At 37.3% G+C, this 17,040-nt stretch overlaps 1 protein-coding gene across 1 annotated transcript; it reads right to left on the bottom strand.

Moving 5' to 3' along the window:
• On the bottom strand, positions 1 to 17,040 carry LOC100889165. The gene is made up of 11 exons (XM_030973559.1): positions 16,654 to 17,040; positions 15,140 to 15,254; positions 14,340 to 14,457; positions 11,974 to 12,176; positions 10,162 to 10,315; positions 9,628 to 9,708; positions 8,777 to 8,938; positions 5,447 to 5,518; positions 3,446 to 3,490; positions 2,561 to 2,602; positions 1 to 1,510 (listed from the first exon to the last, which is right to left on the bottom strand). Exons 1-11 carry the CDS (start codon positions 16,902 to 16,904, stop codon positions 519 to 521), a joined length of 2,235 nt encoding a protein of 744 aa, XP_030829419.1. The 5' UTR covers positions 16,905 to 17,040; the 3' UTR covers positions 1 to 518.

The following is a 17,040-nucleotide window of genomic DNA, read 5'->3' as shown; positions in this document are numbered from 1 at the left end:
ATTAATAAACCGAAACTGAATTGAATTGAATTGAATTGAATTACTTTACACTCTTTTAAATAAAATCACACCAATATAAAAGTTGTTTGCAAAATGTCTCCTTACTCTGTTCTTTTCAGTTCGTTTGCACACTTGCTGTGTTATTTCGCTTCAGGTCTATATGTTTTGTCTTCAGTTGGTTGACTTTTCTCCTTAAGTGTCTTCTACAGCCTATTATTAACCTTTATGGCATCTTATTTGGTAAGACCAAGCCTTCACTGTGAACATATCTTTCAATAAACTCATGTCTTCTTATTTGACCAAAGTATTAATAGTATGTCTGTATTTTAGTAGCTATCAGGATAGTTTGTTGAAGTCCTGGTTTATATAATATATCATCTGTTTATAGTAGCTATCAGGATAGTCTGTTAGGAGCCAGAAGGGCAGTAACTCATATACCATAACACAGAGTTAAAACCCTTCTGGCTCCGAACATGATGTATAATAAGAAGCACTTCTTTGTTGATTATCGTACGATTCTATTGATCAATAACCTCATCCCAAGATACAATGAGGGTGATTTTGAGCATGCCATTTTTCTTGAAGCCTAGTGCTTCGTTCTCCACCACATCCTTTTCGATCACCTTCGGAAACTCCACGATGTGTGAGCCGCCATTTTCTTCGGAATTCTTAGATTTCATCCTGGTTTCTTCTTCATCATCAAAGTTATGAATACGGATCTCAAATCGGCATTGTGATGGGAGCTGTCCAGCTTCACTTGGGTAGCCCGCGTCTGCTGTAACTTTCAAAGAGAGATGTGTCCCGCTTCCACTGCCGATTCCGATTAGGAAGAGCTCGGCTTGCAGTTTGAGGTCTGTGGTTGGAAGGATGAAAAATGATCGTCCCTGTTTCTTCTCAGAGTCGTAAGGTATAAAATGAGTTGAAGTTGATTGTCTGTTGTGGCGGCAACCAGCTACCTGCCTCTTCTCTAGTGCCTCAAATCTTGCTTTGGAATGTTTCACGTCATCCATAAGGAACCCTATCATTCTCCCATTGCTTTCTATCTGATCATGCTGTGTCATTTCAGAATCCGATAATGACCTGACATCTGAGACGGACTGTGAATGTCGCAAATTGCTTCTGCTGCATCGGCGCATACACCCTTTTCCCAATTTTTGATAATTCTCTGCACTTTCCAAGACAGAGGACATGGTTGAACCAAAACCACTCTGCATCTCCGCTCCTACGAATTCGATGTCGGATTGTCGATGAATATCCGGATTGCGGCGATCACTGTTTTTTAATATGGTAGTCGAATGCGAAGTGTCGTCATGAATGGTTGAGATCTCCGCAATAGGTTCTTGGACTGTGGACATTTGTTGGGGGCTGGATGCGTTGGGAGTGGGTGATAATGTTGCAGCAGCCCTGTTCTTGGCCCCACCCATTGCTCCGCCTCTCGCACCCCTGGTTGCACTTTCAGTCACATCTGCTCTCCTCTCTAGGGCCAGAGTTCCCTGCTGTCGCGGAGAATCTGAATTAAATCGGATAAGATTTAATAATGCAGTTCATTACTGGCCAAAATAGGAATCATTGGCTTCTTGATATGACACAAATTAATACCACACTGTTTTATTTTGAAGTTAAAGAGAAAGTCGAGTTTTGGGAAAGAGGTGAAAAATAATTTGTGAGCGTTATTATTAGGCAAGAGTGGAAGAACATCAGATAAAAAATGTTCCCTGAAAAGCATAGCTCTTCAAATGTATTCTAAATACGGCATGTAACAGTATAAAAATCGGGACTGATTTTTATGCCACATGTTGTGTAGTCCCATATACATATTTCTGTGTACAGTGCTTATAAATTTACCAAGACTGGGCCAAATTTCTTATCATTTTGATGATTCCAGAACCTTGCAGTACACACTGATACTGATATTCTAGATGATCAACTTTTTCTGATCGATTCCACACCATTTCTTTCACAATGCAATTGCATAACCAGAACTCAACTTTATCTTTAAGCTTTGATGCAACCATCATCAAAAACAATCTTGGATAATTACAGAAGCAAGAAGCAAGAAGACAAGAGAGGGATGTTGGAGAGACCAAAGTGGATCAAAAATGTGCGTGAAGCCCTTTCGGCGTGGGGTCCACAGACATATTAATGATATCTAAGATGTAAATTGAGGTATGAATAAATGTAAAACCCTGAAAACTCAACAGCGTTTATAAAATGGTCATTGCTAGGCCCCTCAAGAACCCTGAAACCCTATCCCCCATAGTTGGGCTAACAATATTTTACCCAAAACAACAATATTAAAAAGACTAAAGATAATGCACAAAAAATTCCAAATGGGATTATTCTATTAGATCTATAAAAAAAATATGGAAAATATATGATCTAGTTTACTGATTCCTAACCCCCCCCCCCCCCTCTATTTCCTAACAGCTATTGTTTACTGCCATTACAGACATATCTAACTCATGCTTGACATGTCTTTATTACTCATTATTTATACAGATTAATATGTCTGCATTGACAATGGAATACAGAGTATATGAATTAAGTACTAAAAAAGTACCTGTTTTGTCATGTTCTCTACGGCTTTTCATCTGCATTTTCCCTGTTGGTTAAAAAATAAATAATCATAGTAGACGTTCACTTGTCTCTCACTTTTCTAGTAGATATGTATTTGTACCCAATGGATAAGTTATACCTTACTGCCATGAGATGTTAAAGCTTTAGCAGAGTTTGGGGTGCCCAGTCCATAGATTCTTTGTGATTTATGATAATATGTATTTAATTGTAATAAACGTACTATCAATACTTGACGCTTGTCAAGAACTTTTATTTCTTCGTTTGGACTATATTTTTGTTCTTCTCTGGAACGCGACCTGGGCAGAGTGGTTGGTGGTCACCAGCAACCCCGTCGCTGTGACCGGGGCCGTTTCATGCCCAAGGTTTATCCAATATATCTTAAATGAATTGCATTACCCAACATATGATTGTCCAACAGCAATGAAATAATGATGTGATTTCTACATTTTTAATTGATGGACTCTCTGATTTAAAGCGCATCTTATCACTAAATTTTGTTTTAGTTTCCTGGGCTATTATTCAATCCAAAAAAAAAATTAAGTAAGCATATATATATATATATATAACATAGCAATTGGCTTGGCTGAGTAATGTCTTAACTAGTATTCAAACCACATCTACATGTAAGTACTTTACTTTAGCAAGCAGACTTTAAGGCAAACTACTTACTAAATAGACGTCACAACATTAGTCCAAACTGACATCTCACATTAAATGAGCACTTATATAATTTGCTTGGGGGAGCTTTATAAAATAATCTGTGTATGTATGACAGCTATATGCTGGCCAATTCACTAATGTCTGCTAGGGATCCGTCTTAGATTGATGGGGAAATACTAAGTCAAAAGACTTGACTGAATACGATTACCTGCATTTTGCCTCTTCCTTTTCGTTTGCCTCCTGGGCCTTTCCCCTGAAACATGAAGAAGCCACAGAATACATTTCAATGTCAATGACAAAACAAAAGTAAATGATGCATTAAAGATAAAGACCAGTTCTGGTCATGCGATTGCATTGTGAAAGAAACGTTGTGGAATCGATCAGAAAAGGTCGGTCATCTAGCATAGATGTCAGTGAAATGACTTGACATTTGCATGCATGCATGTCAAGTGAAGTGTATAAAGTACTATGGTTATTTCAATTTTTGTTGAAAAATACCCTCACTCATTTGCATATTTATGGTAATTTATGCAATGAAAGATAAACTTTAGTACTGGTCATGCGATTGCATTGTGAAAGAAAAGGTGTGGAAAGGGTCAGAAACAGTTGATCATATAGCATGTAAGTAATGGTGTGTAATACAAGGTTCTGGAGTCATCAAAATCATCATAAATTTGACAGAGTCATGGTAAAGTAACAAGCACTGTACACAGAAAGCTATATATGGGACAACACACATGGTGTCGGGGCTAGTGCTACCTTGATTTCCTCTTCTTTCTATGCTCATTACTCAGCCAGTATACATTTTCTTCAAAAATTGTTTGACACATGTCATTTATTTGTAATCTTGAACATTCAGTGTAAGTTTCGTTAGATTCTGTGAGAATTAATTTTCTGTTTTTTACCAGAACTGGAGTTTATCTTTAAGGTCATAAACTCACATTTTTACCCAAAATTCATATATTCTTCATTTTTAAACATTTGTTTTCACTACCTAAATTCTTTAAACCATTTGGATTTTGGAATAATGATACTAACTTAAGGTTATTCCTTATGTTATCTAATGTTTTGATAATTTCTTATGCATTTCTTTGTTTTTAACTTATGTGTTTTATTGTTTGTACTTCATTTCTAACTATGATTCAACTATTTTGACCCCAAACAAACACCTAAACTATTAACATGACCAAATAACCAATTTTTTATCTCTTTTTTGGAAAAATGAGATTTCCATATGTTTTGTACACAAATTACGAAAATGAGCAATTTTCGGGCTGACATGCAAAGACAAAAGGTCACGTGACTTAGTAACAGTAGGTCTGATTTTCACTGAAAGAATTTATTTTCTAAGATGCACAAGACTCGAAAGAAAAAAGTAATATAATTAAAGCCCAAGATATGTTTGTGTTGAAAAATTATCGCAAAAAATGTATATATATGCTATATAATAGGCTATATACACTGTAGGGTTAAAACACCTAGTAGTGGTATTTTTGGTATTCTAGATTTTCTGCAAAGTCAATGTGTCGATCCATCCCTCGAGGACATACTTCTCTTTTTATTTCCTTCTTCCTCTTTTTTGTCGTGAACATTGTAAGAGTGGCAACTTTGTCTATATTATACAGATAAATACGGTTCAATTACCCCTTAGGCAATTACCAGCGGGACAATTACCCCCAGAAAACTTACCACCCCCCCCCCCCCCCCCCCCTCCTGAGGACATCCACCCCCTGAGGACAAGACAGAGAGAGAGAGAGAGGGAGAGGTGGGTTAGGAGGGATAGAAAAAGAGAGTGAAAGAGAGAGGGTGGTACATGTATTAAATGTAATACAAAGTTTGGGTTTGGGGTCATGAATTAGTTCAAACGAACATATTTGAAGCCTATGCAACTTTAAAAAATTCAATGATCTTTGTCACGGTTGAAATCAAGTCTAAATTGACGAAAATCTTTATGTTGTATAGCTCCCTCTCAAGACTGATGCTACTTAAGCTTTAAAACAATGATTCCTGACTACAATCGACCGATTTGCTATTCCTGTTTGAAAATTAGATATCAGAACTGGTTGTTCTGACATTTTCATGCTTATAGCTACTATGGAATGGCGTTTTTAAAGGCGATATTTGTAATATTTGAAATTTACTTTGAAGTAGCTAATTATTCAATAAACAGAATATAGTACAATGAAAATATACATAACATCCGTATTACCTGGAACAGGAAGAGCATCTTCAGAATCCTGAACCTCTGCTTCTGCTATGTCTCCCTCTTCCTCGCTGACAACTAATGTAAATGGAAATTAGAAATACATTGTATTATTATTATTATTATTATTATTTATTAGGCCAATCATAAAAGCACAATACAAATACAATTTGACAGATCATGCAATACATTAACAATACAAGAGGAAAAGGGAGGGAGCAACGTGTGGGCCAGGGCTCACAAAAGTGAAATTCAACACTATTACCCGGAGGCGTGTGAGCCCTCACATGTTGCTTCCAAATCAACTTATATATATTATAAACATAACATTGACTTACATACAATATTGCACATTGTTTGAAAAAAATACATCTTAACTCCCCCCCCCCCCCCCCCCCCCCCCCCCCCTCCTTCCAAAAATTAAAACAAAAATGACAAATGTATTACATCGCATATTCCTACAAAGATGGATATCACTTAAATGTACCAAGGAAATTATAAACATTATGATACAAGCGGCATTATATTAAAATAATAAGGAATTCAAGATAAAGAGTAATGGAGGCTGGTATCTTCAACAGGGTTGAGAAAAATCATTGAAATCAGACATAGTGTATTAGTTATAAAAGACACAGGATATAAAGCTTAGAGTATACAATGCCCTAAACAGTATTAACATGCAAGTGTATAAATGATGTAAGATACATGTTTAACGATAATAAAATATAGTACCTAGCTCAGTGTTTAATATATAGGCCTGAAGAAAGCATGTCAATATATCAGTAATCATATTAATATGTAATAAAAAAGTAAGATTAATTAAGTACAATACAAATAATCCAGCATCATGCATGGTATATAATAAGAAAAATAAACGGAAACTAATCAGAGGGTATAAAGTGAAGTAATTACATGTAAAACCGGATGAGATAAAACTACAACTACAAACTATCTAATGTTGCTGTTTTTGAAACGCGAAGAAAAGAAGACAGAGAGGATATCACTGCCTCATCTTTAACACTTATGGGAAGAGTGTCCCAAAGTCTTGGAAGTCGCCTTGAAGGAGAAAAGAACAGAGTATTTGTACGAGAAGGAAGATGGCGAAAGGACAGAGTGTGGGGACGACGAGGATTGATGAGCATGTTATCAAGGAGAGCTGAACAATTACATAGACCGTATAGACATTTCATGGCAAAAGTACACAAAAGGTAGTCTCTACGAGAAGCTAGTGTATACCAATTGAGAGAGCGGAGTCTCTCGTTGTACGGCATCACTCCACGAGCTTGCTGCAGTGCAATGCGCGTGGCGGTTCTCTGGATCCGTTCAAGTTTGTTTTCCTGGGAACATGTCATTGGGTGCAAAGCCGGAATGCCATACTCTAGTAACGGGAGTACTAGTGCTTTGTAAAGACAAAATATAGAGTTGGATGAAGCGCCACGTGCAACAAGTCTTATGAAGCCAAGGAGGCGATTCGCCCGAGACACAATCGTATCCACGTGCGAATTCCATGTCAGGTCGGGGCTTATAACTACGCCAAGGTATCTAAATGTGGAAATGGGATCTATCTGGGTAGCACCTAAAAGGTAAATAGGAGGTTCAATCCGCTTTTTTCGTGTCACATGCATCATCTTGGTCTTTGCTGCGTTGAATATCATGTTGTTCCTAAGGGCCCACAAATGCAGAGCATTTAGATCATCTTGGAGTTGGACTTCGTCCGTTGGAGATGTGATCTCTCTGAACAAAAGTACATCGTCAGCAAAGAGAACACATTGGGAAAGAACCGAGAGAGGCAAGTCGTTGACAAATAATAACAGCTTTGGTCCAAGGACACTCCCTTGGGGTACCCCTGATTGGAAGTCGGTCCATTCAGAGGTAGAGCCCATGAAGATGACACGTTGAATCCGACCAGAAAGGAATGAACTTATCCAGTGCCACAATTGACCCTGGACATTGAAATCTACAGCTAGTTTAGAGAGCAAGACATGATGGGGCATTTTGTCAAAGGCCTTTGACATATCAAGGAACACGGCATCTATTCTTGTTGGACGTCTCTTATCCAGTGAAGTACTCCAGCTGTGCAATACATTAACCAATTGGGTCACGCAACTTCTTCCTGCCGTAAACCCATGTTGGTTAGTACAAAGCAAACCATATGAATCGATGTGATTGGGCAAGGCAGTTGCCACAAATCTTTCAAGTAGCTTACTGAGTAGTTGTTACAGTGAATACTTCAAAATGATATATAGACATTACAGCACCACTGCACTACTTACAACTACTTGTGCCCTCTATATAGCAAACAATGCCTAATCGGTGCCTGTGGTCCCTCATAATCCTCTTTTTCTTTAATATGTTAATTGAGAGGCCGAGTTGATGAGATAGCCACCTGTCAGTGACCATGCTGGGTGGTCTAATCCCTCCTGACCAAACTAGTACAGACGGGCTTTAAAGGAAAACCATAATATCAGAGGTTTCCACTGAAACAAGATGAATGGCACCATTGTGTTTCTCATGTTGATTTATTTAACATTGGTACGAGTATAATGATCTTAGAGTATAACCGTGTACCTCTGTCTCCATTTGCTCCAATTATATAACAGACCACGGTACAGTTTTATTTGTTTTTCTTCTACAAGATGAGAATCATGAATTCTGGATCAAAAAGAAAGTTAATAACCTTATCTGTCAAAGAAATATATAAAACGAGGATGCTGGCTGTATGTCATTGGGACCACTATGTATATTGTTTTAAAGGTGATCCATTAACTTGGGTAGCAATGAAAAGAATAAAGACAATCCCGGAAGAAAATACTACAATGTAATGGTCCAAACAAATGTGGCTGAAATTCAATCTTGTACTAGTTTTATCAAGTCTTTAGCTTTGTTTTCTGAAATGATGTATGTTGATCTCATCTGTTACTGAACTAGGAGTGTCGTGATCGAGTAGTTTAAGGCGCTTGACTGGAAATGCGAAGGTCGAGGGTTCGAATCCTGACACAGCACTAATATCCTTTGACAAGGTATTAACCTTCACTTGCTATTCTCCACCCAGGTGTTAAATGGGTACCCGGTAGGATGCAACTGTCATTGTTGGTCCAACATTTTTGAGCGTCAAGTATCACCTGGCAGGAGTGCTCCCAGGGAGTGGAGATTGTGCAGTGTGTGCTGGCAAGTATTGAATCCAATGACCGGGATAATAGTATATCTGTAAAGCCCTTAGAGACATCATTGATGTATTAAGCGCTATATAAAAGCGAAATTATTATATTTTCTACTGTCAAATTGAATACATGTCTTCTTCTTATGGATTGTTGTAAGGTCAAGGATGTCACTCACCTGAAAACTTGATATTAGCAGCCTCTTGAAGTATTCTGATTTTGGTTTTTCTCCCGTATGTACCGGGTCTGCGGAAGGGAATTCCTGGTGGCATCCCAGTAACTCTCACCTCCCCCGCACCAATTCTGTCATACCCTGTCCTCGGCTTACCCAGGCATTTCACTGCGAATAAACAATAGAGTATATCGAGGGTTCAGGGACACAAAGACGTACCAATAATTTTGCCAAAATAAGTATTTGATATCAAAATGTTCAGAAAATTTGGGCTTTCCAGGAAACACAAAGACTTAACTCCACCCAACACCCCATTAGAGTCAATGGCTAGTGAGACATATACTTAATTCTTAAGGCCCAAGTGCTCCATGATAAATAAATCGCTTTTTCTCAAATGGTCAAAATGGAGTTACGTCTTTGCGTCACTGATCCCTCAGTATAAGAATTTATCCTCGTATATCACAGGTTCACATACCTCCTCACACATGAGAAAAATATTTTAATTCCAGATTATATCCAGGATTTTGTTGAAGAGAAGTTAAAATATTCCTTAAATTGTCCTTACCCCCCCCCCCCCCCCCCCCCTCTACATCTAAACACTGTATATTTGTGTATGAATATTTTTTTATATGTATATCCTAACATATTCCTTTTGTCTGTTATCATAATATCATTCCTTGTGCCTCAATACATCACAAAGACATAGAAAGTAGGCTCTATGGTTGACAAAATAGTCCAAGAAACTTTCATCCAACACCGAAACATATCAAAATTAATGTTTTGACATAATAATAATACAGCATTTATTATGCGCCATCGATATAGTAAACTATTCTGAGGCGCAGAGGGATACTTACTGTATGCTGTATTGAAATGAGCCTGAACTCTACTCCGGAGAACCTCATCACTCAGCGACTCAAGTGATCTTGAGGTTGTTTCTAAAAAAATAAAGACACACCAAAAAAAAAATCTTACATTTTAGTACATGGAAACACAAACAACTATTGGACAATCATATCAATGTAAATTTCAATTTTAATTAATGTTGCATTAATATTTAAGTCGTATACATTTGCCACACTCCACCCAGATGAAGTAAATGGGTACCTGGTAGGAATTTATTCCTTGAAATGCTAGAGCCCCGTATGGCAGCTGTGCCAAAGCCAGGGTATCGGGAGCGCCAGTAGGGTCAAATCTGACTGACATGAGCGCTATACAAGAACCCACTATTATTATTATTATTATTATAAATTTGTAGTGTTCTGTTTAGCATTCCAACTTTTTGACGGCCAAGATCATAGGGGGAGGGGGGCCTTAAAAGCCCCCCCCCCCTCTCCCACAATGTCAACTGGGCATACAATAAAGGAATTTTATAACGTAATGGTTCTCACCTTCTTGTATCGCCGCAGAACCCAATGAAGAGATTAACCTTTTTTGGTGTGCTACAACCAGAGCTTGTTCCGTTCCTGTTTGATTATAGGCGTCCTCCGTTCTGTGTACTGCAAGAAAGAGGGACTCGTACCCCAGCTCATTCATTGCCTTGCACTACAAAAAGAAAAACAAATAAATTGTATAACTTCCAAATGTCACAAGCCATATTTAAAACAAATCTGACATCCTTCAACTTTAAAAGGTGAAAACCTCAGTCTGGTTCCAGTTAAATACCTTTCAAGTTATTAATGATCATAAGTTTAAAATATTTGTTTTGTACACCTAGTCGAGTCAAATGTGCTTCAGTAACCATAAACTACAAAGATCACCTTTTTTGTTTCCTTTGAAAATGGTTTCTCATTGAAACAGGCACTGAAGGAACCTTTCTACAAAGCCCACCTGTCTACAAAGGCCACTTTTTGTGTTTCCCTTAGGCATTGGCTATAGACAGGTTTGACTGTATATGTCTGGTGAGAAGTTTGATGATCTTTATTCCTAATGATATTTATTGCACTTTTAAGAAATCACATCATGTACATTTCCTGCATTTCCTGGGAGCATCCCCAAATTTCTATTGTCAAAGCTGCTTCAAGTATAACTGCAGGTCTTAGAGACTAAACCTTTCCTGAGCATTCAATTGACAGATAGGTTTCTACTTTCTAGCAAGATAGATATATATCATATTACATATATATTTAAATTTCGAAAGGAGAAACACTTTTTGAACGGGAAAGTATAAATTGTCAGTTGGACAATAACTCCAAGGTATTTAGTGTGCTTTTTACTGTCAACAATGTTTGCAGAATATGGTCCTGTGAACATTTGTGTTTTAATTATCTTAGATGATTGAGAAAAAAAAATGCATCTTTGCCAAATCTATAACCTTGATCAACTCTGTGTAAATCCTTTTGATACTGGATAAAATAGCGATTTAAGACTATTTTCATAAATCACTGACCTTTAACCCTTGTAAGATTTGGTTCAAAGCCTAATTAAAGGGGCTGTAGCATGGGAAATACTGGTTGACGCCATCTACGTCTTCTTTTGGACAACTGCACTGAAGTTCTCCTCACGCTTCAGTTTCCGTATGTTGCAAGCACGTAAATACGTAGGCCTTCATCCGATTTTCCCCGAGTGGGCCTCGGGAAAGACGCATAGTCTCGTCATGCTACAGCCCCTTTAATTAGTCCTCACAAAATGGGTCCCACTGCTGTAGTTGAGTCCTGCCTTGAGTCTATATTGTAGTGACCTTAAACGATGCCTTCATCAAGAGTCACAAGTACAAAACATGTGACTTCAAATGCAGCCTTGACAAAGTCATCGATGGTTACATCTTGGTCAAGTATGGTTTTAAAAAAAAACATCTAAGGGTTCTACTGTTTCTACTGAGACAGATGTCTCGACAGTTGGATGTACAGATGGACAAACTGGGGGATGTTTCACAAAGATCCCAAGTCAAACTTAACTCTAAGTTGGACTTAACAATTATGGAAAGCCGTTAGCATCTTTGAAAAATATTTTGTATGATTTATTCTAAAAGGCATAAAATGTTGGTTCAAATCATCATATGTTCTATTATCAAGGAGATTTCATGTTCTTGATGTGGAATTTATAAAAAGTAAAAAAATACTTGAAATTTCACTTTTGAATATGGCTCTCCATAATATTTATGTCCAACTTAGAGTTTAGATCGACTTATGATCTTTGTGAAACATCCCCTGGAAAGATAATGCCTGCTGGCACCCCTGCGGATCAAGGGCAGGAGAACTTACTTTGTTATCAATGTCTTTGACCCATTTGCGCATTAGCAGCTTTGTTGCCTTGGAGTTGTAAACTGAAGGTTGATCTGTTGCCTCCTTTGCTCCCTCTTCCTTTAAGCTCTTTAGCTTGGCCAAGGTGGTGGGGTCATTTCTTAACTCCTTCCAGGAGTCATGTGCAAGCTTCAGTTTCTCTTCTTTTCCCAGATAATTGTCGTCTATAATTAAAACAGGTTATTTGTCAAGATTCTTAATAGCACCAGGGGGCCATTTCTCGAAACCAATGCCATGACAGTCATATCTTTGTCAGCGACCTACGGAGATGTCATGAAGTGGATAAACCGTTTCACAAAGCCATGACAGACATGATATCGATATATCGCGATACTAGCAGCTCAAGAACATAGTCTTTGTCACGATCCATTTGATTTATCAAGAATAACCCAAAACAAGTTTTGGGGCTAAAATTGTTCAAAAAGAAATATATACATATAAATTCTCCTAAAATAAATAATAAATAGTGTCATTATCAAATGTAGATCACAAAACGATTTGCATATTTCTGTAAAGATTCTTAAATTGAAGAAAAACCGGTGAGTGTTTTTTTTTCGACTTAGTTGAAGGATACCGTAATGTGATAGTTTATCAATACGTACTTTTTTGTTTATTGTGACGAGGAATTTTAGGCAAAATACCTTTTCTCAGCCAGTTTTTATTCTAGAGTCTCATAAATACTCGTTATATAATTGATTTGATATTGAAAATATAATTTGGAAGAAGTAATTAGAGAGGGAATAATAATGCACATAAGCCCCAAAGGTACGACGGTATCCTAAGAAAAGACTATGGAAAACGGTGTGTAACATTCTTTTCTCTCTTATTTATATGTTATAGTTTAATGGTTTGTGATTTAATGTTTATATTCAGCTTTTTAAAATTTCTGTATAATTTGTATTATCACTTTTTTACATTTGCATTTCGCATCCCAGAGAATTACGTACCGAACTCGTCTATATTTTTCTCAAAATGATAGTGAAACCAATCGTACATTTTGGGGCCCATGGAATGGCAACAAACTGACTTGTGATGGCGCTTTACAGCAATTAAAAAGATATGACAGGTTCAGAGCAGTGACAACTCGCTTGTCGCGGTGGTTGTCGCTCATCTTGGCAAAGACGGCTTTGTGAAACACTTAGCTGACAAGTTGCGTGACTGTGGCGAGATGTCGTTGATCTTGTAGTTATGACGGTTTCGAGAAACGGCACCCAGATCACCCCGATGTTCAATTCAAATTCAAAGCTTATTTAAAGTGTTAGGAGCTCAAAATTTGCCAAAAGAATTATGACAAAAAATCACTTAAAGATAAAGTTGAGTTCTGGTCATGTGATTGCATTGTGAAAGAAACGGTGTGGACGCTATCAGAAAAGGTTGATCATCTATTATATAAGTATTTGTGTGTATTGCAAGGTTCTGGAATCCTCAAAATGATAAGAAATTTGGCCAAATCTTGGCAAAGTTACAAGCACTGTACACAGAATGATGTATATGGGACTACACAAGCACATAGCGAAAAAAACCTACCCCCTGATTTTTACGATGTTTCATTTCATATTTAGAATATGAAGGCATTTGAAGAGCCATGCTTTTCAGGGAACATGTTTAATATGATGTTCTTCCACCCTTGCATAATAACAATGATAAAGCTCACAAATTATTTGTTACCTCTTCCCAGAACTCAACCTTCTCTTTAGACTGTATAGTGTATATATACGGTAATGATGTGAAAGCGGATGTCATTGATTACACACACTTCTGCAAGGTTTTTCAAAACAAATGTGTTTGAAGACAAATATTGATGACAGAATACCATATTTGGGTTTTGTGTAAATGTACGCAGAAAACCATAGTTTAGGTGCAATTTTGCCATCAATTTTTTGGGGCTCCCAACGCTTTACAGAGGCTTTCAAGGTAAAGATTAGTTTTGGAAACGCCCCTCTCTCAAAAAAATGAAATGGGAGCTCTTATTAGACCTACTTATTACCAATCATGTGAAATAATATGTTTTGACTAATACGTGATGATACAAATTCTACCAAGAAACCACCTACTAATTGATATATTTGGTAGATTATTATATCTATTTGGACCTGATAGATATCGCGCACATGTCGCGTAGTCCCTTATAAATCTTTCTGTGTACAGTGCTTGTAACTTTACCAAGACTGGGCCAAATTTCTAATCATTTTGATGATTCCAGAAGCTTGCAGTACACACCAATACTTATATGCTAGATGATCAACCTTTTCTGATCGATTCCACAACGTTTCTTTTACAATGCAATCGCATGACCATAACTGGTCTATATCTTTAACATATCTTACCACAGTATTTGTTAAGCTCTTGAGACATGAAAATGTCATAGAGCCTCCTGTTGCCTGTTTTTGAGATTTTGTCCTGTGTGGCCTTGACTTCTTTTCTCCTTCTGTTGTCTATGAAATTCTGCAAGCACAACAAAAAAATACAAAAAAAAGAGAAATTTTCAGCAAATTATTTTTAAAAATGCAAGCCAACTAAAAATTGATAAGCAGGAGAATGAAAAATCCCTTTTCTAACATGTTACTGCTGGATGTTCATTAAAGGGATCCGGTAACTTTGTCTCAGATCCTTAAACAAAATCCTTGATTTCGCTCATGCTGCAATCATAATTATTAACCTTTATGTCATTCAGGAATCCAATGACTGTAACAAGCCGATTGCCTGTCTGATTATCAAGATATTTATGAGTGAAAATCAAAAATTTATTTTGCATTTTCCTAACGGTTTCACTATAACACTACATTCTACTGAGGAAAATGAGTATGGTAAAACCAGTCACTCATAGATTTGTACTTCTTTTGAGGCACTTCATGATCATTTTGAAACACAATTTTTTTTAAGGGCTTAATTATTATACCATATCACAGACACGTAGGGTCATGCATCTACGATTTAACATTGTTACCGGTAAATGTATGACTCAGGATGGACTTTCCATTTTTAGAGGACGTGTAATAATATACTGTCTCTTTTGAATACCGTAGTGAAGGCAGTTGGGGGGGAAATATAAATAAAAGAAAATGAATATATGCACAATTTTTTCTTCTTCAATTCCTTGACATACAGTGTACAAGAAATAACCCACCTTAATTTGACTGTACTTCATCTTGGTCACAGCTACAGCTTCCGTCATAAGTCGTTTGGCCTCACCCGTCTTTGAATTTGTCATGCCTTTATTCCACAGTCCATTGAGGTACTCCCTAGTGAAAAAAAGATTTTGTTGGAGGTAGAAAAACATTTTGTTGGAGGTAGAAAAAGATTTTGTTGGAGGTAGAATAAGCCTTTGGCAACCAGTGAAGAATGAAGTAGTTTCTAATACCAATGATTACCAAATGTTCCGAGTACGGTAACCCTTTTTTTGCACTGTACTCAGACAAGCCTGACCCCCAAAAGAAAATATCTTCTTCGCCATTTTTTTTTGGGAAACCTAACCCCACTGATAACTTTACTTATTCTTAGAGATTTGTTGCATTTGATTAATGCCTATCAACCTACAAGTTTCCCACCAAAGTGTATTAGAGAGGCATACAGCAAGAATAAAGTAAAGTTTCTCAGCAAGACATGGGCATCCCTATTTTCTTGATTGCTTCCAGCTGTTTGTAGTGTTGAAGCATTTCATTCACCTGCTATTATATAAGGGTGTCTGAACAAATTTTCAATTTTTCCTTTTGGATTGCTTTTCACAAAATATTGCGTAGGAAGGATACAAGAGAGAGAGAGTGGTTGGATATTTGAAAAAAAATCAACTGCTCAGAGGAACACATTTTAAATTACAAGACTCACCAATGTTTCTATCAAAAGATACAGCCCAAAATTCCAGAATGGAGGAAAAAGTGGTACACGCTGAGTTGTAAATTTTGTTCAACAGCTGTCTGTATCGCGCGATATGCAAAGCGTACGTGTTAATTAGCCTCCGTCATCTTTGTTGTCATGATTGTGCGATTTTCTTTTTATAATCTAACACCAAAATCATGATAGACCCTATTCCAGTAAATCTTCTATTTTGTACAATTTTTTTTAATATCCTTAATAAAATTACCGGTTAACGGTAGTATTTTTAGTATTTAAAGATAAAGTTGAGTTCAAGTCATGCGATTGCATAGAAATGGTGTGGAATCTATTGGAAGAAGTTGATCATGTAGCATTAGTATTGGTGTGTATAGCCTAATGCAAGCTTCTGAAGTCATCAAAATGATCAGAAATTTGGCCCAGTAAAGTTACAAGCACTGTACACAGAAAGATGTATGGGACAACGCAAAAATGTGGTATAAAAATCGGGCCTTAATAACAATGATAACGCTCACAAATTATTTGTGTTTGAATGACTGAGTGACAATTAGTAGAGGATGAGCGAATTATAGAAGCCAAGATAATTGTCACCAAATTTTAATATCAAAACAAGGAGAAAATCATAAATTTTGCTTGTACTGTTACTTGTAAGTGAGCCTTTTCTGAAGTCCAAGTTGATATTGTTGTCTTCTACTTTTCCATTCAAATGCACACATCAATGTGACTATTAAAGTCAGCAATTGCTTTGGTATTTAGGCCTAGATCTACTGTAGTACAGTAGTAGGGTCTATGTATCTCCAGTACAGGTACCTCGTATTTGCTGGAGCAAGTGTGCCGCTCGCTGACGAAGTGCCGCCAGGCGCCAGGGCCCCGGCACCTGGCTCGGCCACCGATAGTGCTAGTGGCCGTTGTATCAACTCTGTCAAATTCTGAACGACTGAAGCTGCCTCTTGATCTTGAAGTTGATGCTTGATGAGATAATTCCTGAAGCAGCTTTTCCAAGCCTCTGCCTCGTGTATATCATCACTTGACGAAGATGACGTGGACGGAATGTTCTCCATGGCGTGAAAGGCCTTGCTAAATTCAGGTTGAATCCTAACTTGAAAATGACAAACATCGAACCAGAGACAAAAAAATGTACACACACATGCATGCGCATGCAACGCATACGCATGGTCTGGTGGGGGAGTTCCCCAT

This window comes from Strongylocentrotus purpuratus, unplaced genomic scaffold (genome assembly GCF_000002235.5).
Source record: "Strongylocentrotus purpuratus isolate Spur 01 unplaced genomic scaffold, Spur_5.0 spur5_contig_865, whole genome shotgun sequence".
Lineage (NCBI taxonomy): Eukaryota > Metazoa > Echinodermata > Echinoidea > Camarodonta > Strongylocentrotidae > Strongylocentrotus > Strongylocentrotus purpuratus.
This window is presented reverse-complemented; position numbering and strand designations above follow the sequence as displayed.

What these genes read in the sequence shown, in the direction of transcription:
- LOC100889165 (XM_030973559.1), bottom strand. Translation starts at nt 16,904, where the DNA reads ATGGAGAACATTCCGTCCACGTCATCTTCGTCAAGTGATGATATACAC. An exon ending in TGAAGTACAGTCAAATTAAG is followed by an intron (nt 14,458 to 15,139) that starts GTGGGTTATTTC and finishes TTGTGCTTGCAG; the next exon opens with AATTTCATAGACAACAGAAG. An exon ending in TAGAGAACATGACAAAACAG is followed by an intron (nt 1,511 to 2,560) that starts GTACTTTTTTAG and finishes GATTTAATTCAG; the next exon opens with ATTCTCCGCGACAGCAGGGA.